The 25,791-nt window shown below is 50.7% G+C and overlaps 1 protein-coding gene across 2 annotated transcripts; it reads right to left on the minus strand.

The window, feature by feature from the left end:
* Nucleotides 1–303: 303 nt before the first annotated feature.
* Nucleotides 304–7,731, minus strand: HPCAL4 (hippocalcin like 4). 2 transcript variants are annotated; one of them, XM_040974431.1, is made up of 4 exons: nucleotides 7,614–7,731; nucleotides 2,634–2,803; nucleotides 2,286–2,501; nucleotides 304–501 (listed from the first exon to the last, which is right to left on the minus strand). In XM_040974431.1, exons 2-4 carry the CDS (start codon nucleotides 2,793–2,795, stop codon nucleotides 304–306), a joined length of 576 nt encoding a protein of 191 aa, XP_040830365.1. In that variant the 5' UTR covers nucleotides 2,796–2,803; nucleotides 7,614–7,731. The 2 variants fall into 2 exon arrangements, with proteins under 2 accessions (XP_040830365.1, XP_040830366.1); XM_040974432.1 differs by lacking the exons at nucleotides 2,286–2,501; nucleotides 7,614–7,731 and having other exon boundaries at nucleotides 2,634–2,795.
* Between the last annotated feature and the right edge of the window lie 18,060 nt (nucleotides 7,732–25,791).

Below are 25,791 nucleotides of genomic sequence, written 5' to 3' on the forward strand. Positions count from 1 at the left end.
TAAGCTTGCCTCTTGGGGGGCAAAAGTTAAACCCCCTATGCCCAAGGGATGTTTGTTTTGGGCCAAGGCTGGGGGTGGGGCTCAATGACAGGACCCTTGAGGGCCTGTCTTTTTGTGGCAGGGTCAGGTGGTCCCTCAAGGCTCCTGACCGAGGGGAAGGAGCTCATGGGCAGAGGAATAAGTGGACCAGAGGCTGAGGCTGGGGTGCCCCTGCCCCTGAGTGAGGATCAGCCAGGGAGGTCATCAGGTTGGGAGGAGGTGACCATGCCTGTCTTGGCCAGGGGCCCAGCCCCTCACCAGCCTCTACTTCTGCATGTCACACTGTAGCAGCAGCACGATGGACGGGTCACTCTTAGCCGCCTCCTTGAACTCTTCCAGGGTAATTTGGTCATCCTTGTCCTGATCCATCTTCTTGAAGATCTTGTCCACACGCTGCTGGGGTGTGAGCCCATCCTGGTTCATGCGCATCATGATCACGGTTCCCACCATCTTGTAGATAGCCTGGTGGGGGTGAGAAAAGAAGAATGTAAGTATCCTTAAGGTGCCAGAAGGGTTAGAGAGTGAAGGAAAAAGATAAGAGCTGGACAGGGCCAACACCATGGGAGGCCAAGGATGATGGAAGATCACTTAGGCTGCATAGTTGGGACTGGCATTTGGTCTAGCCATTAAGTCCCTACCAGGGATGCTTGTATCCCATATGGTAGGGGCTGGGTTAGAGTCTCAGCCTTGCTCCTAATTCCAGCTTTTCCCTTACGTAGCAGGTGATGGCTCAAGTAGATTGATCCTTGTCACCCATGTGGGAGATCTCAATTGAATTTTTTAAAGATTTATTTTATTTTTATTGGAAAGGCAGATATACAGAGAGAATGAGAGAAAGATTTTCCATCAACTGGTTCACTCCCCAAGTGGCCACAATGGCTGGACCTGTGTCAATCCGAAGCCAGGAGCCAGGAGCCTCTTTGGGTCTCCAACATGGGTGTAGAGTCCCAAGGCCTTGAGCTGTCCTCGACTGTTTTCCCAGGCTACAGGCAGGGAGTGGAATGGAAGTGGTGTACCCAGGATACAGACAGGCACCCATATTGGATCCTGGTACATGCAAGGTGAGGACTTTAGCCACTAGGCTACTGCACCTGGTCCTTGATTGAATTTCTATCTGACTTTGGCCTGGTTCAGCCTTGGTTGTAGCAGGCATTTGGAGCGTGAAGATGGGAGATCAACTCTCTTTCTTGTCTAAATCCCAAATCTTCTGTCCAGCCAGCTCCGTACACAGCATCCTCTGCCCCTGTAAACACCAACTTCACCCTGCCCATTGTTGAGAACAAAAACCCTCATGCTATTCTTGGCTTTCTTCCTCATCACACTCCCTAGATGACCATTCAGCAAACCTTGCTGGCTCCGACATTTCAGTAAATTCCTATTAACCTCGTCCTCCCATTTTCCTGGCATCTCGGCGACTGTAGCTCCACCGAGCTCACAACTGGATTACAAGGAAGTCTACCAACTGGTCTTCCTGCCTCTGGTGCCCTTGCCCTCCTTGCGTAACCTGGAGCTTTCACTTAGAACTTTCCATCTCACTCAGAATAAACTCAGTCTTCTCCCCCTAGCACAAGCCACTCAGGGACTGGGCTCCTGGCTCCCCATCAGCTCCACCTGCTACCACTCTTCTCCCCAGCTCTCTTTGAACACTTGTAAATACAATGACCCAAGTTTGCTGGTCCCTCTTCACCCACATCTGGGACCAGCTTTCCCTTTCCACTGCACAGAAAATCACTTCTCCTGTGTCATTCCTTCTTTAGCCTGGCTTATCTCTGTCCTAGCACTTAGGGAAAAGCGATGGCCTTACTCATTTTCAATTTCTCACTAGGAGCTGAACATTTGGCACAGCAGTTAACATACCACTTGGGACCCCTGAAGCCCACATTGGAGTGCCTAGATTCGAGTCCTGGTTTCATTCCAGATCCCAGCTTTCTGCCAGTGTATCTTCCTGGAAGCAATAGGTGACTGTTCAATTGGTAGGTCCCTGCCACTCATGTGGAAGACCTGGATGGAGTTTCCAGTTCCTGGCTTTGGCATTTTAGGGATTGAACCAGGAAATGGGATTTCTCTCTCACTCTCTGCGTTCCAAATAATAAAACATCTCACCAGAAGCAATGTCAGGTGAAAGCAGAAACTTTGCACTGACTGACAGGTGTCAGGTGTGGTAATATCTGCTTGTTGAAGGACTGAAGCGCTGCAGTCAGAGCCCCCTGATTGACTCCTGGGGGCCCCAGCCCACCCCAGCGCACCTCGATGATCTCAAGCATCTCCAGGCGGGTGATGCGCCCGTCGCCGTCCAGGTCATACATCTCAAAGGCCCAGTTGAGTTTCTGCTCGAAGCTCCCCCGGGAGGTGACCGAAAGGGCGCAGATGAATTCCCGGAAGTCGATGGTGCCGTCGCCGTTTTTGTCGAAGGTGCGGAAAGCGTGTTGCGCGAACTTGGAGGCGTCGCCGTAGGGGAAGAACTGCGGGCGAGAGCAGGAGGTTGGCGCGTGCGGGAGCTCCCCCCACAACCCCATCCCAGCCTTGCCCTCCCGCCCCGCGGAGCGTTCAGGGTCTCGTTCCCCTCCGCCAGCTGCCGCGTTCTGGCCAGCCACCTTGATGTAGAGCTGCTGGAATTCCTCCAGGTTGAGGATGCCGCTGGGGCAGTCCTTCAGGAAGCCCTTGTACCACTGCTTCAGCTCTTGCTCGCTGAACTCCGTGTTCTGAACCAGGTCTTCCAACACCTCGGGGGCCAGCTTGCTGTTGGTCTTCCCCATGGCGGGGCCTGGGGGATAGAGGGCTCCCTCTGACCTGGCCCCCAAGGCCACGTTCCCAGGCAGCAGCCTTCCCTCCCTCCACAAGACCCTGCTCCAGCCAGGACTTCATCCTTCAGGAGGCCCCACCACCACACATGGCTCCGCTAAAATCCCCCCCCTCCCACCGCCCTCAGCCCAGACTCCTCTCCCTCCCAGCTCCCTGCATTTTGCAGCAGATCTTCTTCCTCCTCACAGCAGCTCTCCATCTCCCATCTTCTGGGCACCCAAGCTACAGCTGACCACTCCCTCCAGTCTCTCCTCTCTCGTGCACACCTGCCACTGTCCACACCAGAACAAAGCCTTGGCACTTTCCTGGCTGTGTAGGACTGGTTGCATTCAGCCCCTGCCCTCCCTGGCAGGCTCCTCTCCTACCAGGGATCGAAGCCATTTGTGTGTTTCCCTGACATTGTCTCCTGTGAGTTCTTCCTGAAGGCATTTCTGAGACACCCCGGCAGGAAGTCTCTCTCCCCCTCCTTCCTCTGCACACACAGAAACCCCAGCCCTGAGCACTGATGACCTGATTACATTCTGCTTATCATTAATCCATGCATTCCCTGAGCATGTATTGAGGCTGACTGTGTGCTAGGCCCTGTGCCAGGGACGGAGATAAAGCAGACACAGCCAAGCTTCGATAGCTGATAATTGAGTGGAAAAGGTAGATGTGGAACTAGACAAAGCTTTCAATCCATGCCAAGGAGTCTGGATTTCACCTGTGGGGGACAGGTGGTGGGGATCCCGAGGGAAGGAGCGTGTTTTCAAACCTTTCCTTGGGCTGCAGGGTGTAAGCTCACCTGGGGTCAGAGACAGGTAGGTGGAATGAAGAGGGGGCATTGTCACACAATTCAGGTAAGAGCGGAAGACACTACAATGGGGTTGTGGAGAAATGGGACAGATGAAGGGGATGAGAGGGGGGCCTTGTAGCATGTGATCCTGCAGGGACTGCATGTGAGGTTGAGATAAAGGGGTGGAGGCAGGTGCTCAGCGCTGGGACAGAATGGAGGTGCTGGTGTGGAGACGCAAATCAGGTTGTTCCCTGGCTGGAATGTGAGCCTGTGCCAGGGAAGGTGTCCACAGGTAGTGGGACCAGGCCTTCCCCTGGAATTTTGGCCAGGCCCCAGATGTAGGATAGGCATTCCTCTCTTACCTGCACAGGAAGCACGTGGCTCACAAAGCACCTGTGACCTGCCTAGCATCTGTTTGGAAGGGGTCCAGGCCTCCACTCCTGGGTGCATGTCCTCTGGCAAGGGAATTCTGCTTCCACTATCTCTCCCAAGCTAATGAGGCCTTTGTCCGTGTGTTTGCCCTTAACAACGAGGTCTAGGGGTGATGTGCTTCACGTCCTTTCACAAGACCTCAGGCTGGTTACAGGACATCTGTGGAGCTCAGATGGCTCCACCGGACCATGAGGAAGATCAGGGTGGCAATAACCACCACCCCCTACTCCTCTGGGAGACAGCAAAGAGAGACAGGCCTGGATGCCTCTGGAACTCCGCTGGAAAGAAAGAGGCAGATTCCATTCCCAGCTACCCCTCCCCAAATCCAAAGGAACCTGCAGGCACAGGGTGTAGTCACAGAAGCTGGGGAACTCACAGGCAGAGGAGTCGGATGGAGGAGGCAGTCTCTTCCCGCTGTCTCCCGTGGGAAGTGACTGAGTGCTGCGTGAGGGTTGGTTCTCTGTGTGGGAGGTTGTCAGTGTCAGCACACACATGCCTGTGTGTGTGTCACAGTGTGTGTGTGGCAGCACCGTAGGGATCAGGCTGACAGATAGTTGAGAAACAGCAAAGAACAAGGCCATCCTTATGAGAAACGCATGATCTGGTTTCAGCAAGGGTTTATACCACTAACAACTGTGAAATGAAATGTTTAAACTAGTTCCCACACATTCTCTAACAGAAAGCTATTTGAAACGGTGTACCTCGAATATCTGAGAGATTGAAATTTTTTAAATTATTTGTTACCATTGGGGGATCATCTTGCCTGAGCAGTTTCCGACAGTTTCTGGCCAGTTTTCTGATGATCACAAAACATCCACCTCTGGAATGCTCAGTGGTACCTCTGAGTCAGTGTGTCCACAGCAGGCTCATCCTCCTCCTGAGATGCTCCTCAACTCAGAGATGGGAGGAAATCTTTCTTACCTTCAGTCTTCCCCTCTTCCCTAGGTTTAACTGACCACCAAGTCCTCTAGTCTCTTTTCTGCAAGTGCTTCGCTGTGTCCAGAGCCAGGGTACCACTCAAGGGGGCTGAAGGCCAATTGGCACTGAGCTTGCCAAGCCCAGCCCAGGCCCGTGGGGATGCATCTGCTTCACAGGAAATGCCTTGGTTTAGATTTCTCTGTTCTGGGGTAAGGTTTCCCTACCTGCCAGAGATATAATATAAGCCCTGGGTCCTTTGGCATTCCAGAATTATCTACAATTTGCCTAGCCTCACTTCCCCCTGCTCCCTTCACTGCTGCACTCTTCTCAAGCCAAGCTTCTCACAGCTGGAGTGTGCCTCACCTGTGTGTTGTTCTTTCTCTCTCTCCATACGTCCTTTCTTGTCTCCTGGCTACAAGCTACAGTCAGCCGTGAGGGCCTGGCTGCAGCCCCACTCACTCAAGATCAGCCCTTTCAGGTGTATGCAAAGGGGGCCATGATCAGTGTGGATTCAGTGCTTTGGGTGTGAGCAGGCCCTGTGGGGCTTTGGGGTACCCTGCACCTGACTCATACATGCAGACTTTAGACCCTCCCGACCCTCAGCTGGTGCTCCAAGAGTCTAGACTGCACAAAGGTCTTTGCATGAAAGACCTACCAGTCAGGAAAAGTTCTCCAGGCACTTTGCTCTCCCATATGACCCAGGCCAACTCTGAGCAGCTCAAAAAGCGAGAAATGTGTTTCTCTCTCAAGAGCTCCCCAGCCCTGGTTCCCACCCTGCCCTCAGGGCCAGCACAGAACCATGCTGCAGAGACCTCCTGGCAGGGCCAAGGACACAGTGATGTTCAGTGATGTGACAAGAACAGACCTTCTTCCATCTTGGAACTTGTCAGGTTGTTCTGTTTATCTGTGTTCTCCAGCTGTCACACCGTTCAGAGACCATGGAACCCAGAGCCAGAGTAAGGACAGGTTCAGGCAAGGCCAGCCAGAGCCCATCAGCAACCAGGCAAAGGCCAGAGCACGGCTAGGGGCATGTTCTTCTGCAGCCAGGGCCCTACTGGACACGGGCAGTTTCCTCTGCTTACCTCTGGAGAGTTATCTCCTGGCCACCATGCAGGTAGCACTGCCTGGCTCCCCAAGCCACAGCCCCTCTGAGCTCAAGAGATTTTTCTAGGGGGGTCAGGGCTGTGGGTTTTGCACAGGAAGGTGGCAGTGAGGGTAGGCGGGAATGAAGGAAGCAAGAATCCCACACCCTCACACAGCTCCAGAGGAGCTGGTGCTGAGGCGGTTGCCATGGTGACAACAGCTCCCTGGTCAGGAGATTTTTCTCTTTCCTCTCCTCCCTTAGCCTTTCTCTGGGCAGCAGCAATGGCAGCAGTGCCCAGGTCTTCTCCCTTGTCTTCATGAGAGGCAAGGAATGACAAAGGCCCTGGTGGCCTCCTCCAATTCAGTGCTGCCCAAGCCAAGGCTGACTGGTGGTTGAAGAGGGACTCCTGAAAGAAATGCGTGTAAGGGGGCAGCCTGTGCCCAGGCCCTGGGTGATAAGCAGTGTTCCTTTACACGGATCTGAAGCCCTCCAGGCCTCCCTTCTGAGATGTCCTAATGGTTTGGGGTCTTATTTTCCCTCCATCAGAATTGGACCCAGAGGGGTCAGTGTCAGGGGCTGCTGAAGATCATCCAGCCCCATCCTCTGTCCTGTTGCCTTAGCCCCATTTTACAAAGAATCAAAAGAAAGAGACTTGGCCAAATCAGCAAGCTGCTGAGGCCAAGGTGGGATCTGAACCCAGCTCTCAAACCCTTCTGGTTCTGGCTTTAAGGACAAAAGTGCCACATCCACATGGGGCTCCAGCACTGTCCCCATAGGGCAGCAAAAAAGTGGGAAAGTGAGAGCAGCCAGGTGCACCAAGGCGGAGCAGATAGGAATTAGAAAGATACAGGAGACTCAGCAGGCCGCTGTGAGGTTTAAGAGGAAATCAGCAGGTGTGGGGGCAGGGGGCTTGGCAGAAACCCCCAGGACCTGGAGGCCAGCTAGGGGGATCTTCCGCCTAGCACTGGGGATCGCTGTGGGAAGGTCGCTGGGAATGTGGCCCCCATGGAAGGATTCTTGTCTCCCTCGGGTGACTATGAGCTCTGTCAAATGGGTGCAATGTGGCAGGGGGGTGGGGATCAGCAGGAGGAAGAGTGGAGGCTGTGTGTGTGGGTGGGACCCCCGGTGAAGTGCAATGGGGCTTCTGGGGGTGGGGGCTGTGTGAGGAGGTGGGAGGTAGCCACAAAGCTGGACAGAGTCCCCTGCTCCAAATATAGCAGGAGGGATGGTGACTGGAGCTTCCATCAGTGTTGGCAATGCCACAGGTAGCTGTGTGTGTGTGTGTGTGTGTGTGTGTGTGTGTGTGTGTGTGCGCGCGCGCACGCGCGCTCGCGCGCGGTGCTAGGGCAAGGGTTCTTCTTACATGAGCCGCTCTAACACCTGTGAGGTCTGGGTTGCGGTGAGGGTCCCCTGCCGAGGGGCGAGCCCCGTCAGGCAGAACCGGGTCAGAAAGATGAATGGGAGTGGTGGGGAGGGTGACAGGAGATGAAGATGGGAATGGAGAGCGCAGGGGGAGGACAGCAGAGGGTGACCCCAGGGCCCGGCCCCATCCGCGCGCATTACCTGAGGCCTCTTGCCCGGTGGCTGAGGGCTCCCGAGCCTCGGCGGGCCTCAGGGACGAGGCTGGCTCTCCGGCTGGAGCAGGGATCTCGGAGGTCCGCGCCGGAGCCTCCTCCCAGCTCTTGTAGCACTCAGTGCTTCTCACAGACGACACGGTTTGCATAAACCCCTCCCCGGCCCGGGATGCTCGGATGCGGATTGGCTCCTTCGGACAGAGTGGCAGGCGGAGTTTCAGGTGGGGATGGGCGGCCAGAGAGGCCAGGGGACCGGAGCGCGCCCCGCCCGCCCGCGCTGGTGACCTTCCCGCAGTGGCCAGGAAGGGGGAGGCTGGACCCCTAGCTGGACCCTCACGCCGAACAGCCTCAGACCCGGGGCCGTAGTGTGGGATGAAAAGTGCCGACGACTGAGGAAGTGGAGGCGCAAAAACAACCTCACAGTTGCTATGGAAACAAGAGAACCACAGCTGAATCTCGAAGCCATCTCTTCCCCGGGCCTTAGCGGGGATGGGGGTGGAAGAGGGGATGAGTCACAAGACCCCCACCCTCCACCTCCATAACCCTCCCGAAATTGGACGGGGGCAGCAGGGAGCGGCCAAGTGCGGGGGTGGGCGGTGCCGGGGAGGAAATGAGTGGTCGGCAATACCCACTTCTGCACGCGTCGCTCGGAGCCGAGGGGGTGCAGTGTGCGCGGCGTGGACGCTGGCCCCCGCTTGTCGGGGGTTCTCAGCATCACCCCGCAGCCCTCAGCTGCGACCCTGCTCCAAATAGGCACGCCTTCTTTCTTGGCAGGTCTCCTACGGCCACCCCACGGCCTCCTCCATTACCCACCCTCCTGTCTTCCCGTCCCGTAGACAGAGCCGGTCCCCAGCCGCCGCCAGTCTCCGGCCTCGGATGTTGACACAAACCCGAGGCGGTTTACACAGAGCGGATCTGGAAGGTTTCAGGGCCTTGGGAACAACTCCTCCACCCCAACCCCCGCTTGGGGGTCTTTCCAAAGCCCAGCCTGGGATGCCCCCATGGATCTGAGAGCTTCCGATATGAAGCTGGGCCAAGAGACCTTTTTACGCTAAACTGGGGGGTTGACAAGGGGAGCAGTTATCTCCTGGCTGGGCCACGTGCGGGGACGGGACTTCCAGAGAGCTGTCAAAAGTGGGGCCGGGCGCCTGGGGATTGGTCAAATGGGAACACGGATTCTAAAGGGCACGGGCGGCGGGGTTGGGAAGGGGCTGGGTCTGAGCGGCTGCTGCAGAGGTGGGCTGGGCGATGAGGGATGGAAGACCCACCATCTAGGAACTGAGCGAAGCTTTGCTCCGGCTATACTCGCCCAGGAGGAACCATCCCACAACACTCTGAGCTTGGTTTGCTGCTCTGTTCTCTAGGCGGTGGGCTACGACCAAAGGTACCTGGTGCAGGATAGAGTCCCAAGGCACATGCTGTGGTTGGTGACTTCTAAAGAGCAGGTGTGGCAGATGTTTGAATGCCCAACCTCTTTCAGTTGCCCAGGTGTCTGCTCTGGACCCTGGAGATCCAGAGATGGGCAATAGTGAACTTTGCTTCCAGGCAAACATCATCTAAGATGCAAGGACGTGGGATCTGAAATCTTACAATGGCTTCCCGGCTTTGGCTGTGAGTCCACATTTGAGTGTAAGCAAGACTTTTTCTCACTCTGAGCCTCCAAGACTGAAAGTGCTAGAGCTGAGAGAGGAAGCCCAAAGAACGGAGGGGAAACCATGGGAGCTGAACCATAAGGATGAAGAACGTCCCGGTACAGGATCTTGTGGGGGCGAATCTGATGGCTCCAGCCCCCCAACCACAGGTGGTATATACTCAGAGCTTGTTTTGCATCAAGTGCCCTCATCCCTCTTACCTGTAGTATTGAGGTCATTGTTCCCATCACCCTGATCAACTGTGGTCTGAAAATGTTCAGTGAAAATTTCGAGAAACAGTTCGTTAGTGCAAAATTGCATTCCGTTCAGACTGACATGATTAGACCTTGCCCGGTCCAGCTCCTCCTCATCCCACCTGTGGTGTGAATTAGCTCATTTTCCGTGACTTTCAGCAGTAGTGATCTAGCAGCCATTTTGGTGATCAGAAAGACTGTCATAGCATCAGAGTGTTTGTATTCAAGTAACATTTCTTTTTTAGATTTACTTATTTTTTTTACTTTTTTTTTTTTTAATTATTGTTGCTGGACATGCAGAGAGAGGCAAGACAGAGAAAGGTTTTCCATCCACTAGTTCACTCTCCAAATGGCTGCAGTGGTTGGAGCTGAGCCAATCTGAAGCCAGGAACTTCTTCCGGGTCTCTCACATGGGTGCAGAGTCCCATGGCTTTGGCCTATTCTGTACGGCTTTCCCAGGTCACAAGCAGGGAGCTGCAAGGAAGCAGACAGAGCAACTGGGACTCAAACTGGCACCCATATGGGCTCCTGGCTCTTGTAAGATGAAGAGTTAGTCACTGAGCCATCATGCTGGGCCCTATTTGTGTAACCCTTCTTTGACTTAGACCAAAAAGCACAAGGGTAGTGACTGTGGAAATTCAGATATGCTAAAGGGAAACTGAAAAAGGTGAATGTTCTTGTCACTAAGGAGGAAGAGGGAATCGCATGCTGATTGCTAAGATCTACAGCAAAAACCAATCTTCCACCTGTGAAATAGTGAAAACAGAAATATAAATTTAGGCTAACTTGGCTATTGCACCTCAAAATGCAAAAGCGTGAGTTAAACTAGGATAGCTGGCTTCACTAGGCTGTGCCTCCAGGCCTCCAGTGGTGGTCTGGAATATGCAGGGGTACGCATTTCCCAACCAATTCCTCATGACAACTCCACAGAAGGTACTGTTGTTCCGTTTCAATACGTGAAGAATCAAAGCACACAGCAGGGCAGGTGGCTGGTCCGAGTTCACCACACACAGCTGGGATTTCAACCCAAGCTGTCTGGTTCCAGAGTCCACGCTCCTAGACACAGTACTGCCTCTGCTAGGGGTCCTTCAAGGAGTCACCTTGGATTGGAACATTCGTTTCTGACTCGCAAAGGCATCAGAAGACAAAGTCCTGTCTCCTGGAAGAAACTTCTCTATCGCAGGCAATAAAATTTGGGTTTCCAGTGACATAGACCTGTAGTAGGTAAAACCAAAGGAAGTCCTCCTTGACTGTGGGAAGCTAGTATGTAACTTCAGCCAGCTACTCTACCCGGTCAGATCATGAATCATCTTGGAGCTCTATGGCTGCTCCTGAGCTGCCATTCATAACCTGGTTGTACCTGCTCATACCATACAACACTGACCCACATCCTGATCCTGTTTCTCTCTCTCCAGATTTGGTGTTTAAAGCACTAAGAGCTGACACTGACCGAGCTAGCGCCTTCACATGTGCACCAGGCTCTGCGCTATGTCCCAAGTCCACATCATCTCATTGAATCACAAAGAGGGGTAGCACTGAAATACACGCATCAATTCATTCAGATATGGGCATTATTCACCGGGATGGATGCTAGCCTTAGTAGCTAAATTAAACCATTGGATCAAATGGAACAGGCAGGGTTGGGTCTGGGAGGTAGAGGAATAAGGGCAATGATTATCTACCAATTGGTTTGGAAGTGTTTGGATGCTGTAACAGTCAGTGCACTGGTGTGAGTTTATTTCATGACAAGAAAAAAGCTTGGAGGGCTTGCATCTAACCTAGGTCATTAGTGACGGAGCTGGGGTACCAAATGAGGTCTAATTCCAAATCCCACACCTCCCCCTCTTTTTAAAAAAATCCATTGATGATTTGAAAGGCAGATTTACAGAGAGGAGAGCTATAGTACTGGTTCCCTCTTCAAATGACCTCAAGGGGTGGAATTGAGACAATGCGAAGCCAGTTATCAGGAGCTTCTTCTGAGTCTCCCACATGTTTTTAGAGGTCCAAAGCCGTGGGCCAGCCTCAGTGGCTTTTCCAGAGCACAAGCAGAGAGCCGGATTGGAGGTGGAACAGTTAGGACATGAACTGGCACCCATATGGGAGGCCACTGTAGAAGCTTAGGGTGCTATGCTGTGGCACCAGCTACTAGAGCCCACATTCTGGTTTTTTTTTTTTTCTGATTTATGTATTTTCATTGGAAAGTTTGATATACAAAGGAGGAAAGACAGAAAGAAGATCTTCTGTTCATTGATTCACTTCTCAAGTGGCTGCAATGGTCAGAGCTGAGCTGATCTGAAGCAAGGAGTCAGGAGTCTTGAGCCTTTTCCTGGTCTCCCACACACGTGCAGGGTCCCAAGGCTTTGGGCCGAACTCAACTGCTTTTCCAGGCCACAAACAGGGAGCTGAATGGGAATCAGGGCCACAGGGATACGAGCCGGTGCCCATATGGGATCCCTGCACATGCAAGGCAAGGACTCTAGCTGCTAGGCTACCGTGTCGGGCCCTAGAGTCCACACTCTTAATCACTGGATAACTGAGGTTCTGGAGAAGGGATGACACCTACGATGGAGCTGGAGTTGCCACCATTATGCAAATGAAGACTGAACCAGAGGTAGATGGTGTGAGTTCTCAGGCTTGGAGCATTCTCCAATACCTGCTCTAGAATGAGAAAGGCAGAAAAAAGAGCAGTGTGGCTATGCAGGAGACCACAAGAGGTGATGTGGAGGAGGGGGATTAAACCCAGCAGGGTGCCAGGGAGAGCGAGGGTGGGGGTGTGGGGGTGTGGTTCTGCAGGCAGAGGCTGCTAGGCTGTGCTTTAGCACTGTGCTAGCATCCCTTACCTCCTGGGTCCAGTAGAGCCACTGTGATGGATACTGCCTTCCTGGCTCCCTGGGTTTTCTCCACCTTAGCTAGTGCAGCCTGGTGACAGCTGGAATTCCCCTGGGTCCTAGATAATTCACAGTCTCCTTTGCGGCTGGGAGAGTGAGATCATCAGGGTTGGGTTCCTTTCCTGTCCCCTATTGGCTAAGATTTTTTTTTTTTTTTTTTTTTTTACTTTCTAAAATAGAATCTTTTTTTTTTCTTGTTGTTACATGGTGAGTAAGAAACTGATGTAGACCTCTTCTGCATTGCTGCCCACCCTGCACCTACGGAGAAAGCAAGTCGAGAGTGCTTCAAACTGTTCACACAAAATGCAGGTTATGCAAAAACTATGCATGGATTTCAAGAATTTTTAAAAAGATTTTTATTTTTATTGGAAAGCCAGATATACAGAAAGGAGGAGAGACAGAGAGGAAGATCTCCCATCCTCTGATTCAAGTGGCTGTAATGGCCGGAGTTGAGCTGATTTGAAGCCAGGAGCTTCTTCCAGGTCTCCCGCGTGGGAGCAGGGTTCCAAGGCTTTGGGCCGTCCTCGACTGCTTTCCCAGGCCACAAGCAGGGAGCTGGATGGGAAGCAGAGCTGCTGGGATACGAACCAGCACCCATATGGGATCCTGGTGCATGCAAGGCAAGGATTTTACATGCTAGACTACCGTGTCGGGCCCCTCAAGAATGTTTCATACCAAAATAAACTAATCTTTTTAAAAGGTTATTTATTTATTTACTTATCTGGAAGGTAGAATGACAACGAGAGAGACAGAGAGACTCTCCCATTTCCTGGTTCACTCCCCAAATGCCTTTAACAGCCAGTACTGGGCCAGGCTGGAGCCACAGGTCCATAACTCACTCCATCCTGATCTCTCTCCTGGAGGCAGGGACTCAAGTACTCTTTGCTCCCTCCCAAGGTTCACGTTAGGAGGAAGCTGGGTGAAAGGAGAAGAAGAATTCAAGTCTAGGCAGTCTGATACCCCTGGACTGGAGGCATCCCAAGGAATAGCTTAACACCTGCCACAAAGTTTCCACACACTTACCCTGTGTTTCCCACCAACTTTTTTTTTTTTCCACAGCACCAGCCCCTGTGAGAATATTTTGCACACCCCTGTCAGTAAGCAGGGCCATCACTCTTACGAGTATTCCTCTTTAATTTGTAAAACAAGTGACAACCATGACATAATCTGCCCTGTTTAAACCTTACTCAGCATGCATATTTACTCTTCTAGAGAAAACGTAGAACCTATATCCAAACAGTGGCTTGGAAGTCAGCCCATTGAGACCTGGCCTTCAGGTTAAAACCCTCCCTTGGGCTTTCTGAGTGAACTCCAACTTTGATTCTGTCACCAGATGCTCATTGTTTCAGTCACCAATCCTAGCAACCTCAGTGGGACCCAGAGTAGACCACTGGAGACTGACTGGAGCCCCTTGTGTGGCCCCTGGGGGACCTGTTGCCTGTAAAGGGTGCGTTGTCAGCTCATTCACCCCTCTGAGGCTTCAGAAGGGTGAGTCACTCTCAAACCTCACATCTCCCACTCACTGGTTGAAAATCCCGTTTGTTCATCTAGTTTTCTGCATTCTCATTACAGGGCTGTGTAATGGAGAAAGGAATTCCGAATTTTAAGATATGAAGATGCCTCAGTTACAAAGATGCTGAATGGGTGTTCTGACTGCTCTGTTTCCATTCAGCTCCCTGCTGATGTGCTGGGAAAGCAGTGGAGGATGGTCTGGTCCAAGTGCTTAGACCCCTGAGCCATGCAGGAGAATCAGATGAAGCTCCTGGCTTCAGCCTAGCTCAGCTCCTGCTGTTACAGCTGTTTGGAGAAGTGATTCAGCAGATGGAAGATCTTTATTTCTGTCTTTCTCTCTACATACATATATACACACACACATATACATATGTACATGTATATATGTGTATGTATATATATGTCTATATATGCGTATATGTGTATATATAGACACATATATATATACACACACATTGAGAAAACACTGAGGAAGCTAGAGGGAGTTTATCAGGGAAAGAACAACAGGACATTTTCCATTTGACCAACTAGACCATTATACCCAGTTCCATGAGATACAAAAGTGAAACTGGAATGAAGGCTGGCATTTTCCAACTCAAGGGTTCAGAGACACATCTGCTCCCTGCCATTGGTTCACCAGAGATTCTGGGTGACTGGAGGCTCCAGGGAAGTGTCTGAGATGAACTCTCAAGGTCCTGCCTTGCTCCTGTAGGCGTCCTCTACACAAAAATCATGAACTGTCTCAATTAAGGAAGCACTTACAGGGCTGACCACCAGCCACTGGAGCCTCCTGTTGTGTAGACAGCAGACTGGAGAAACCGAGATGCATAAGGTAAGCAGACAGCCCAAAGCAGCACCCTTGATCCACCACACTCACGTGCTCAGACTTTGTCTTAGTGAGAGCACGGATAGAAAGCAAAGCATCTAGAACTGAAATGGGCTGGGATCTCTGACTCCAGCCCCCGCATGCACGTGGTGAGCTGTCCCGGGCGGCCAGTGCGCCATTTGGGGCACAGCTCTTTGAATCGCTGCTTAGGTAGCTCCACATTGAACCCACTGTGCCTCTGGGATGTGAATCAATCCTAGATTCCCAATGACAGAATAACTTTTCCTTTGAAGAACTTGTAATCACTGAACAATGCTGACCACCGAACACCAGTCCATGCAAAAGCGGGGCTTGTCTAGGAGGAGCATATCCTATTACTTGACATGATGGTGGATCAGGAGACAGGTCACATAAGGCAGGGCTACGACATTAACCAGCACAAGAGAGAAACATTTCTGGGGGTAGATTCTGTGGGGGATGTGTAGGCCAAACCCTGTGGAAATACTACCCCACTGGTTAGTTCAAGAGATGGGGTGGTGATGGACTAAGCTAGGTGTGATCAAGGGGCCTGCCATCAATCAGAGGTGAAGGAACCCACAACAGTCTGGACTGGTCAAGGCAGCAGCACCTGAATGTGCATCCTGAATAGGGTGTGGGGTGGGCCGGGCTGCCGTGTTCACCATCTCATACAAGACCAAATGGAAGGCCAGACTACGCTGGGCACTGGCCTAAAATCCAATGGTATGTATGAGAACTGGGTCTGGGAGTGGGTCAAGTGGAGGAACTTGGGAAACTCCCCTGGTGGGTCATAGCTCCCACTGGTGAATATGTGGTCCAGACCTGGGGGTAAAGTAGCTGGGCAAAGTAGCTCCAACAGCTAGGCTAATGTGTGAAATGGTAATGGAACGGGGTGTACCGGGCAGCACTGAGCAAACCTTAGCCCACAAGCAAAACGAGAAACCAGGAGGGAGCACAGGTCATGCCAAGCTAGGCTCTTACACCTACTGGTCTGCATGAGTCAGGGACACTAAGCCACAGCATCTGAGGCAAAGGCCAAGACAGGTGAGGGGCTGTGCCAAGCTGAGTGAGAGCAACCACTGGCATGTGCGTGATCTTTGGCTGGGAACAGGCCCGGTTGGGGAGCTGGGTTGAAGTTCCCACCAAGGGGCACGTGGGCTGGAATGGGGGCTGCATGTTGATCAGAATATGGTTGTAGTCTCCCTTGACACAAGTGTGGTCTGGGACTGGACGCACCAAGCTGGGCCAACTGGATCATCTAGTGCTCTGGAGGACCAGGGTAGATGTGGGACAGACTAGGCTAGGTGTCAGTCCCTACTGAGCCATGTGTGAGCTGTATGTGTGTATGGATGAGCCGTGGCTGGGCTGAAACATCCAACAGTAAGAACCAGATTGGGTTGAAGGCCAGTCAGAAAAAGCTGCTGTATCAGCTAGGATAGGAGATGAACTGAATTAGGGCCCTTGTATGAGCGAAATCTGGCACTGGGAGAGGTTCTGATGGAGGAGCCTGGGCAACTCCTCTGGCAGGACACAGACTTGGCAGGTAAGCGTAAGAAGCACGAAAGGAAATAGCCCAGAAAAGGCCATGGACAGTTTCCCATTGGCATACATTTGGCATGGGTCAGGGGCAGACCAGGCTAAATCAGTTCACGTCATCCACTGACAAATCTGAGCACCTGAACAGAGTATGGGTAAAGCCAGGTTCAGTCACGACAAAAACCAGTGCACAATATGGAATGCCAAGGTGAAGTTACCTGTACCAGGTATGACTGCAGCGCCCAACCAGCACACATGAGAACCAGGAAGGGAGGGGCGGAGCCGGCAGGGAGAATATGGGGTGATTCCCTTTCTTGACAGCTACTCCCAGTGGAGAGCGTGAGCTGGGATGGGTGCAGACCAGACTAAGCACGGCTACAACACCTGTGGGCCTCATGTGGACTAGATCAGGGAAAAGCCAGGCTGGGCTGATTGTTTCCACTGGTGCAAACAAAAATTAGAGTGGGTGAGGGTTATTTGGGTTTAGCCACAGCATCAACTGGCAGAAGCTGGCACTGGGGGCTAATTCTGTCAAATTAAACTACAGAACCACCTGGAGAGTGCATAATCCTGCAGTGAGAGAGGCCTGGGAGGGAAATAATGGGCTCCTCCCTCTTGGGTTACCACTTCCACGGGAGGGCATGAAAACTTGGACAGGGGCTGGGGTGGCTAGACAGAGAGGCACCCAACAATATCCATGAGGTCTGGATAGTTGAGCTGGTTAGATGGAACTAGGCTTTAATACCCAGTGACTTGCATGAGAGCCGAATGGTATGTGGGACAGACTGGACTAGTTTGCTGTACATACTGGCAAATCAGGTTAGGGGGCAGGCCTAATGGGGGTTATTGTGGGTTGTTCCAACTAGGCTGCAGCTCCCACTGGTTTATGTGAGGGCCAAGTATGTGCTGGGCAGAGCCGGGCTGGACTGCAACACCTATTGGTTCCAGTGGAAGTCGGGGCTGAAAACAGAACCAACCCAGCAATTGCAACCACCAGCTGATTAGGGCGATGGACTGTGCCAGGCCCTGTACTTGCTAATACATACAAGAATCTGGTCTGGGAACACCTCAGACTAAGTTTCTTTGGGGATCTTCCCAATCGAAATGCCGGATTCAAACTCTAACCAAGAAAAGACAGAGGACAGAATAAGTCAATCAACCACCTCAGGTATATGTTGCAGTGAAAAGCTGGGCAAATGGAGACTTTAAAATGGACTATGTCAATCAGTGGATTCTTCAACGACCTCATCGTGCTTGGAGTGGCGAGATTGGCAGCAATTCAGAACTGTTGAACTATCAAAACCACTTGAGCAAGACCTTCGGAGCATGCCCCACATCCGGGACCAGGGGTGGGTGGAGACTGGGTGGGGCTTCTCCTTTAATAGCCCCCCTTTACCTCAGATACATGAAGGAAATAAAATGGGAATAATGGTCTTACCCATTTTCCTGTAGCCCTTGAACCTTTTTACTCCAATTAACTATGTAAAGATTGTCAAAAGTATAATCAAAAATTGGGAAAAGTTAAAAAATATGTAAACAAAACTGAGATGACTGGGACACCTGACATGATGCAGCACCTGTGAAGGTCAAAACTGCAATCTCTCTCTCTCGTCCTCCTCTCTCTCTCTCAATGAGAAGCCACAACCAGTGATAATACAGCTATAGCCTGGTCTAGTAGGGGCAACTTTGAAACACCTAAGCTGATGCTTTTGCTTATTGTGAGTTTACAAGCCAGCCAGAGAAATGAAGCAACCGGAGTGGGACAATTACTGTGAACGGTATTTGAAAACATCAAAGAGGGGGATTGGTAGAACTGTTTCCTTACAAGAAATCAATAAGACCTTAAGTGAAACCGTCAGAGTTAAAGCAAGCAGCCAAAAGCAAATTTGGTGACCATAGCAACTGGAGTACCCCACCAGCAGAGGCCAGAGAGGTTGGGCCTTCAGCACTCCTCTCCCGTGAATTCTCCTCCTCTGCTCTCAGAACTTCCAGGCCCAGATTCTATTTCTCTGCCTCCACCTTCTTCCTGAGCCCGAAGCCTTGCAAAAAAGATCCAGAGCCTAAAATTGATGCTAGCCCTTTCTGGGAGATAACTTGTTATAGGTTGAAACAACCCAGTCCCCAGGACTTGAACTGAGCCAAGAGCCTCAACCAAAGACATTCCAGATCCCATGCAAGACCCTGTGGGGTTTGCAAAGGAACTTGACTTCGCTGGCAAGGTTTAAGGAGGAGGATATTGAGACTTGTACCAGATTAAGCAAGCCGACTGCAGAATAAAAATCCTCTAGATAATCAGGAACAAGGCTGAGTTAGCCAACCACTTTCAGGAACTGGCTACCTTAATCAAAAGGCATGATGTAACTCAGTCAGCTTTGCGCACTAATGCCCTGGTTACTGTTGCAAACCAACTATCCAAGCCATAATCCTATTTCTATTAGGCACTTAAGATCACAAAGATAAGAATTTGATCTTAAGAATGAGCAAATCAAATATAGATAAGTGGGATAAGTAGATATAAATACACTTTTAAACAATACTTTGTATATTTTCTTTTTTTTAAAGAATTTCTCTAAATTCTTAAAACAACTACATTTGATTTTACTAAATTAAATGAAATTATATTCATTAAATATTCAGATCTTTTAAAAATATTAATTTCATTTATTTCAAAGGCAGAGTTACAGAGAATAAGGGAGAGGTCGAGAGAGAGAAAGATATTATCCATCAGCTGGTTCATGCCTCATGTGGCCGCAATGGCCTGAGCCAGATGGAAGCCAGCAGCTTCTTCCAGGTCTTCCATGTGGGTTCAGGAGCCCAAGCATTTGAGCCATCTTCTGCTATTTTCCCAGGCACATTAGCAGGGAGCTGGATCAGAAATGGAACAGCAGGGGCTTGAACCAGGGGTCCGTATGGGATGCTGGCATCCCAGGCAGCAGTTTTATCCACTACACCACAATGGTAGCCCCAAATATCCAAGTCTTACAAAAATAAGACAGAATGTTAAACATTACACTGTAGGCATTCAGTTTCCACTAGAAATTAAGTCTTCTGAGGGTTCGTTGAATTTGGAAGCTATTGAAGTTTGTTTCAAAATGGGAACCAAAAGAGAGAAAAAAAAAAGACAAAGTCAAATATAAGAAAAATGTAAAGAAAGTTTAGATATAAGAATGTAATATTGATAAAGAAAGTTAAATTAGAAAGAGTAATTTTTTGGAGGGAAAATCCTATGAGAAGAGAAAAAGAAAAGTTTTGTCTTTGGCAAAATTATTAGGTGTTCCAAGTTTTTAAAAAGGAAAATATAGAGTAAAATGAAAGGTTGGACATATTTTTAAATGGTCAGAAATGATATCGTTTTATAAAAGGAATTTGTATATAATCCAGTTGATTATAATCAAAAGAGCCATGAGCAGGGGAGCTGGATCAGAAGTGGAGCATCCAGGACACAAACTGGCATCCATATGAATGTCAGGGCTTATGTGGAAGGTTACCTGGTTGAGCCACCATACTGGCTCCTTATAGATTTTTCTAAAAATTAATTTTTGAAATTTAAAGTACCTCAATTTAGAGCCCAGCATTATGAATAGCTGGTAAAGCCACTGCCTACAGCACCAGAACTCCACATAAACATGGTTCAAGTACTGGCTGCTCCACTTCCAGTCTAGCTCCCTGCTGATGGGTCTGGGAAGGCAGCAGAGGATGGTCCAAATGCTTGTTCTTCCACTTTATGTGGTAGACCCGGAGACTTTCAGGCTCCTGGCTTCAGCCCACACCAGTCTTGGCCAGTTGCAGCAAAATGGAAGATCTCATTATCTCTCTCCCTCTTTCTCTGCAACTCTACTTTCCAAATAAATAAGATAAATCTCTAAAATTAAAAAAAAAAAGTATACTGGAACAAAACTAGAGGTGAGGTTTTTTTTTGTCAAATAGTAAATCTTTGAACCCAGTGCAGTAGCTTAGAGGTTAAAGTCCTCACCTTGCACATGCCAGGATCCTATATGGGCACCAGTTCTAATCCTGGCGACTCCTCTTCCCATCCAGCTCCTTGTTTGTGACCTGGAAAAGCAGTCAAGGATGGCCCAAGGCCTTGGGACCGTGCTCACACGCGGGAGACCTGGAAGAGGCTCCTGGGTTCGGATTGGCTCAACTTTGGTTATTGCGACCACTTGGGGAATGAATAAATAGATGGAAGATCTTCCTCCCTGTCTCTGCTCCTCTCTGTACATCTGACTTTCAAATAAAAAGAAAATATATTTTTAAAAAAAGAATAAGTTTTTTGTAGAAATATCAACTTGCAGTTTTTCTGTGTTTGTTTTTACATTTAATATTTGCAAAGTTGAGAAGGATACACGCCCGTGTGGGTCTTTGATTAGGTTGGGGAGGGTCAAGGTATGGAGGAGGGTGAGTTGGACAACTGTTTTCTTTCTCCTGTGTCTTTTGCGGGGAAGCGGAAGGAGCTGCTCTTTGCTGTCAAATTACATCAATACCCAGGGATGGGGGATATTGATTTAATGATACCTTGAAGACCCTGATGTAGAAAAGAATGTTCTGAGGGTATTGTCTGAGTGGTTTTGACAGTTCTGAGACATTGTCAGATTCATTGCTGCAAGGTTGAGAAAAATCTTTCCAAGAGGCTACTGGTTGACAAAATCCATCTTAGTGTATCCACAGACCTGGGGACATGCTGCAAAGCTTGGCCAGAAGAATTGTTCCACCTATTCTGTTTTCCATCCTCTGATGAAACGTCTCTCGCTGGCCTCGAGTTGGTTGCCGTGTCTCCTGTGTGCATCTGGACATGCTGTCTGCTACACCGGTATCAGCAACTGAGGAGGCCTCGTCCCGAAACACTTACTCCAAGGTTGGACCACATATCCTGTGGTTTTCCCTTGTGGTCAGGGTTTGAGTGAAGCAATCTAGTTGGGGAGTCCCCCAGGACACCTAGCCTTGGGTGACCTCAGACTTGATTGTTTATGTGTGTGTGTGTGTGTGTGTGTGTGTGTGTGTATAATTTTTAAATAATCTTTACATACTTGATTAGGGCACAAAGGGTCAAGTGCTTGAGGAAAGTAGGCAAGAACATTGTTTTCACATTCTCTTTTTTCCTCCCTGCATCTGGGGGAAAGGAGAGGTAAAGAGAGAATCTAAACCCAGCCTCCAACCATCCCAGGGTCCCCGATGTGAAACATGCTCTGAAGGTCCTGCTCAAATGGTTTTGATAGTTCAGTAGTTCTGTATTGCTGCCGATCTTGCCATTCCAAGCATGACGCAATCTCTCCAAAATCCATTGGCTGACATAGTCCACCTTAGAGTCTCCGTATGCCCAGTTATTCACTGCCAACACTTGGCTGAGGTAGTTGACCAATTTGCTCTGTCCTCCACCTTCTGTTATGGTACCAGATGTCCTCTGCAGGTTCTAATGTACCATCACTTTATCTGAGGTGATTCCAGACCTGACTCTTGTATGTGCTTGCCAATACAGGGTCTGGCACACTCCATTGCCCAAATTGACCTACGTGTACAATGGTGGTTGCAATTGCTGGGTCAGTTCTGCCTCAGGCCTGTCTTCTGCACATATCAATGGTTGTTGCAGTCCAGCCCAGTCTCACCCACCACACACTTGGCCACATTAACCAGTGGGAGCTGCAGTGTAGTTGGGGCAACTTGCAATAACTCCTACCAGGCCTGCCCCTGCCTTGGTTCCCCTATTTGCCAGTATGTGCAGCAGACTGGTCCAGCCTGTCTCACATCCCATTCAGCGCTCATACATGTCAATGGGCATTGAAGCCTAGTTCAACCCAACCAGCCCCACTACCCAGTCTGTACACATGCCAGCAGGTGCCACTCTCTGTCTTGCCATGCCTGCCCCAGTCCTGATTCTCATGCTCACCAGACGGAGCGGCAATCCAAAAGGGAGGTGTCCACTGTTTCCCTACTGGGTCCACTCTCACTCCTGGATTTTGCACTCTCCAGGTGGTTCTGCAGTTTAACTTGACAGAATTTGCCACTTGTGCCAGCATCTTGCTGCGGCAAAGCCCAACCAATTCTCATCTACTCTGGCTTAGGCATGTACCAGTAGGTACAGTCTGCCCAGCCTGGCTTTTCCCTGATCCAGCTCACATGAGGCCCACAGGTGTTGTAGCCCTGCCCAGCATGGTCTGCCCCCAATCCCAGCTCTCATGCTCAACAGTGGGAGCAGTGGCCCAGCAGGAAAGACTCATGTAGCCCCCCTACTGTGTTTGCTCCATCCCCCTCCAGGTCTCACGTGTTTTGGTTAGGTGCTGTAGCCCATTCTAACATGGCCCACTTCACCTCAGCATTTGTCAGTGGATGCTGCAGCCTGGCTCACCCTGGTACCGCTGCGGTCCAACGCAGCCTGACCCACACACTGTTCTGGCTCTCAGATTTGCCAGCAGATGATATCAAGTGGCTCAGCTTGGCTCACCCCAGACCTGAAGGTAAGCCCATGAGTACCTTTACCTGGCCGGTATGAGTTGCTCTTTATCTGGTTCTTGTGGTCAGTTGCTGGGACTGTGTCCCTACAGAGGAGTTGCCAAGCTCCTCCATCAGAACCTCTTCCAATACCAGATCTTGTGCACAGTGGTGGGTCCATGGGCCAGCCCTAGTTAGTTTACCTTCTGTTCTAGCTGGAACCATGGCCTTTCCCAACCAGCCTTCACCCATTCTGATTCTTACTGTTGAGTGCTACAGCCCAGCCAAGCCTGGTCCATACCTAGACACAGCTCACACATGGCTCAGCAGGGACAGAGACCTAGCCTAGCCCATTCTATACCCTTCTTGTTTCTCGAGAGCTCCAGCAGGTGCTGAAGTCTAGCCCAGTCTTGCACACTCCAGACTCAGTCCAGAGTCGTGCTGGGAGACATTACAGTCATGCCTAGACCAGACTGCACCCCCACTCTGGCTCTCACACTTATCAGTGAGACCCACAACCCAGGCAGGGCTTCTCCTTAGATCCCCAACTAGGTCTGATCCCAGCCACATATCTCACATGTGCTGCTTGGTGTCATGGCCCAGCATAATGCGACACATTCACTCTTCTGACACTCACTGTCATGTACTGGGATCTAGCCCTGCCAGACAGGCCCCCCAGCCATAGCTTTCATGTGTGCTGGTCAGCAATGTTTTTTGCTAACATGCCCAGCTCAGGACACCCATGTGCGCTGGAACATCAGTCTGACCCATAAATATTTTCAGGTCTCTCCCCTTCAAACCACCAGATCTCAGTCCTCTCATTTACCTGAAGGTACAGTGGACTTGTCATCTGGAGTCCTTCTGGAGTCATTCCTCACTTACATTAATGGTGTTTTTTTGGGGGGTGGGGAGTGGAGGGTGTCCCTTAGCAGTAATTTCTCACCTGGGCATTAATCCACAGGTCTTTGCTCTCCCTCACCTGTGCGATCCCCCAGTTTCCCTGTAAATCCTCAACCCAAGTTTCCAGAGTACAGTGCTGGGTGGCCAGAGGGTTGCACCCAGTGCCATTGGCTCCCAGGCTGCCCAGCCCAGAGCCACCCCTGCCTCTGCCACCAGCTGGGAGAGCTCAAAAGGACCCCTTCAGCAGGGCCTGTGAGGCTGCCTGTGGCTCCTGCAGAGCACACAGAATCCAGGTGGCCCCAGGCAGGCCCAAGCCAGAGCCAGCCATTCAGACTCGATTCAGACCCAGAAGAAGCTCTTGGCTCCTGGTTTTGGATCAGCTTAGCTCTGGCTATTGCAACCACTTGGGGAGTGAACCAGCAAATGAAAGATTTTTCTCTCTGTCTCTCCTTTTCTCTGTAAATCTGACTTTCCAATAAAAATAAATTTTTTCTTAAGTGCCATATGGCTAGAGGAGTAAGACACAGGTGATGCACAAGGGTCACCTGGAAATGTCTAACTGTGGGAAGTCACTAGCGCTGCTAGGTGGGAAGGGCAAAGGGAAAAGGATGCTCCCCAGAGGCCACAGTGGGAGGTGCTGCTGCCATGACCACCAGCACTACTGCCCTGCAGGAAGTGAGCAGCTCTGCAGGTCTTAAGCCACCTGCTGCTGCTGTTGTCCTTGACAGAGGTAGAGCTCACCATGCTGCTGAGGCTATCTGAGCTCTGGCTACCACCGCCCTGGAGGAGTTGTAGCAGCCTGCCTCCACCCCACCATGTTGGCTGCTGTTCCTACCTGTGCTGGAGAAAGAAGAAATAGCTTCTCCCTTCTGCCATCCAGTTTCTCACCAGTGCCACTCACTGGTACAACCTGCTGGAAAGTCAGTTGATAAAGGAATCTGGAAAACACTGTTTCTGTGCTTCCTTGTATGGAAGGAAGCATAGTGGGATAAGAGCAAACAGACATTGATAGTGACAAAGATTCAGAGTTCTGGGGACTGTGCAATGGCTCAGTTGGCTAATCCTCTCCCTGCAAGAGCCCACATCCCATATGAGTGCTGGTTCATGTCCCGGATGTTCCACTTCCCATCAAGCTCTCTGCTTGTGGTCTGGGAAAGCAGCAGAGCATGGCCCAAAGCCTTGGGACCCTGCAACATACGTGTGAGATCTGGAAGAAGCTCATAGCTTCAGATTGGCTCAGCTCCGGCCATTGTGGCGTTTAGGAAGTCAACCGGCTGAAGGAAAATCTTCTGTAAATCTGTATTTTTCCAATATATATATATATAAGCAAAGAATCAGAGTTCTGAAGATTATCATCTCAGCCACCTTCCTGCAGTATTTGCTGAGAGCTGTCCAACCTCAGCATGAACCCAGCCATCTCTCTAGTCCCCTGCTCTTTGAAAGGACAGGTACTGCCATGCTGAACACAGCGTTCCCCTCCCCTCACTCCTAGTGCAAGCAGCTCATGGCGCCCTTTCCCAGAGCTCTGCTAGGGGAATCTCCCAGAAGGGGCTCATGGTAATTTGGAGCATTCACAGGGAGAAGGGTCTGGCCCTTCTTTTCTGGTTGTTTCACAGCTCATCCAGCTGGTGTTGAGGCTCTGCCTTGGTGCTGCCGTGGCAGGGATGCCATGAAGTGGGAAGAAGCAGTGGGGAGAGACATCACTGCCTGTGGTAGACAGGGTAAGTCAACTCCTGATAGTGGCAGAAAACAGATCCTGTAGCCTGGTGCTGACCAACAATGTTTTCATTGTCTATGAAAACATCCCAGAATCTATCCTCTTCAACAGATTAGCTACTTGTCTACTTGTTGACCTGAACACTCAGTGTGTGGCAAACGCCAGCAAGTGACTGAAGCCTGGATTTTTATTCCATCTTTAATTTCAATCATCTTGTGCAGTTTGTGTATTAGATTGGACAGCCCAGCTGTGGACCCCAACACAGGAGTAAGCAATGGCGAAAGAGATCAGGCAGTGCGGCCTTTGCTGAGGAATGGCACATGCAGCCAGCTGGAGAGCTGCAGGAAAATGCAGTTATGTTTCCGGGGACGTCAGTATCTGGGAGTGAGTCTCAGCAGCAGGCCTGTATCCCCACAGTCAATTGCATTAGAGGTGGCAAGGCTGAAATGCAAACACACC

Source organism: Ochotona curzoniae, unplaced genomic scaffold (genome assembly GCF_017591425.1).
Source record: "Ochotona curzoniae isolate NIBS_2020 unplaced genomic scaffold, NIBS_Ocur_1.0 contig_2404, whole genome shotgun sequence".
In the NCBI taxonomy this organism is placed as follows: domain Eukaryota; kingdom Metazoa; phylum Chordata; class Mammalia; order Lagomorpha; family Ochotonidae; genus Ochotona; species Ochotona curzoniae.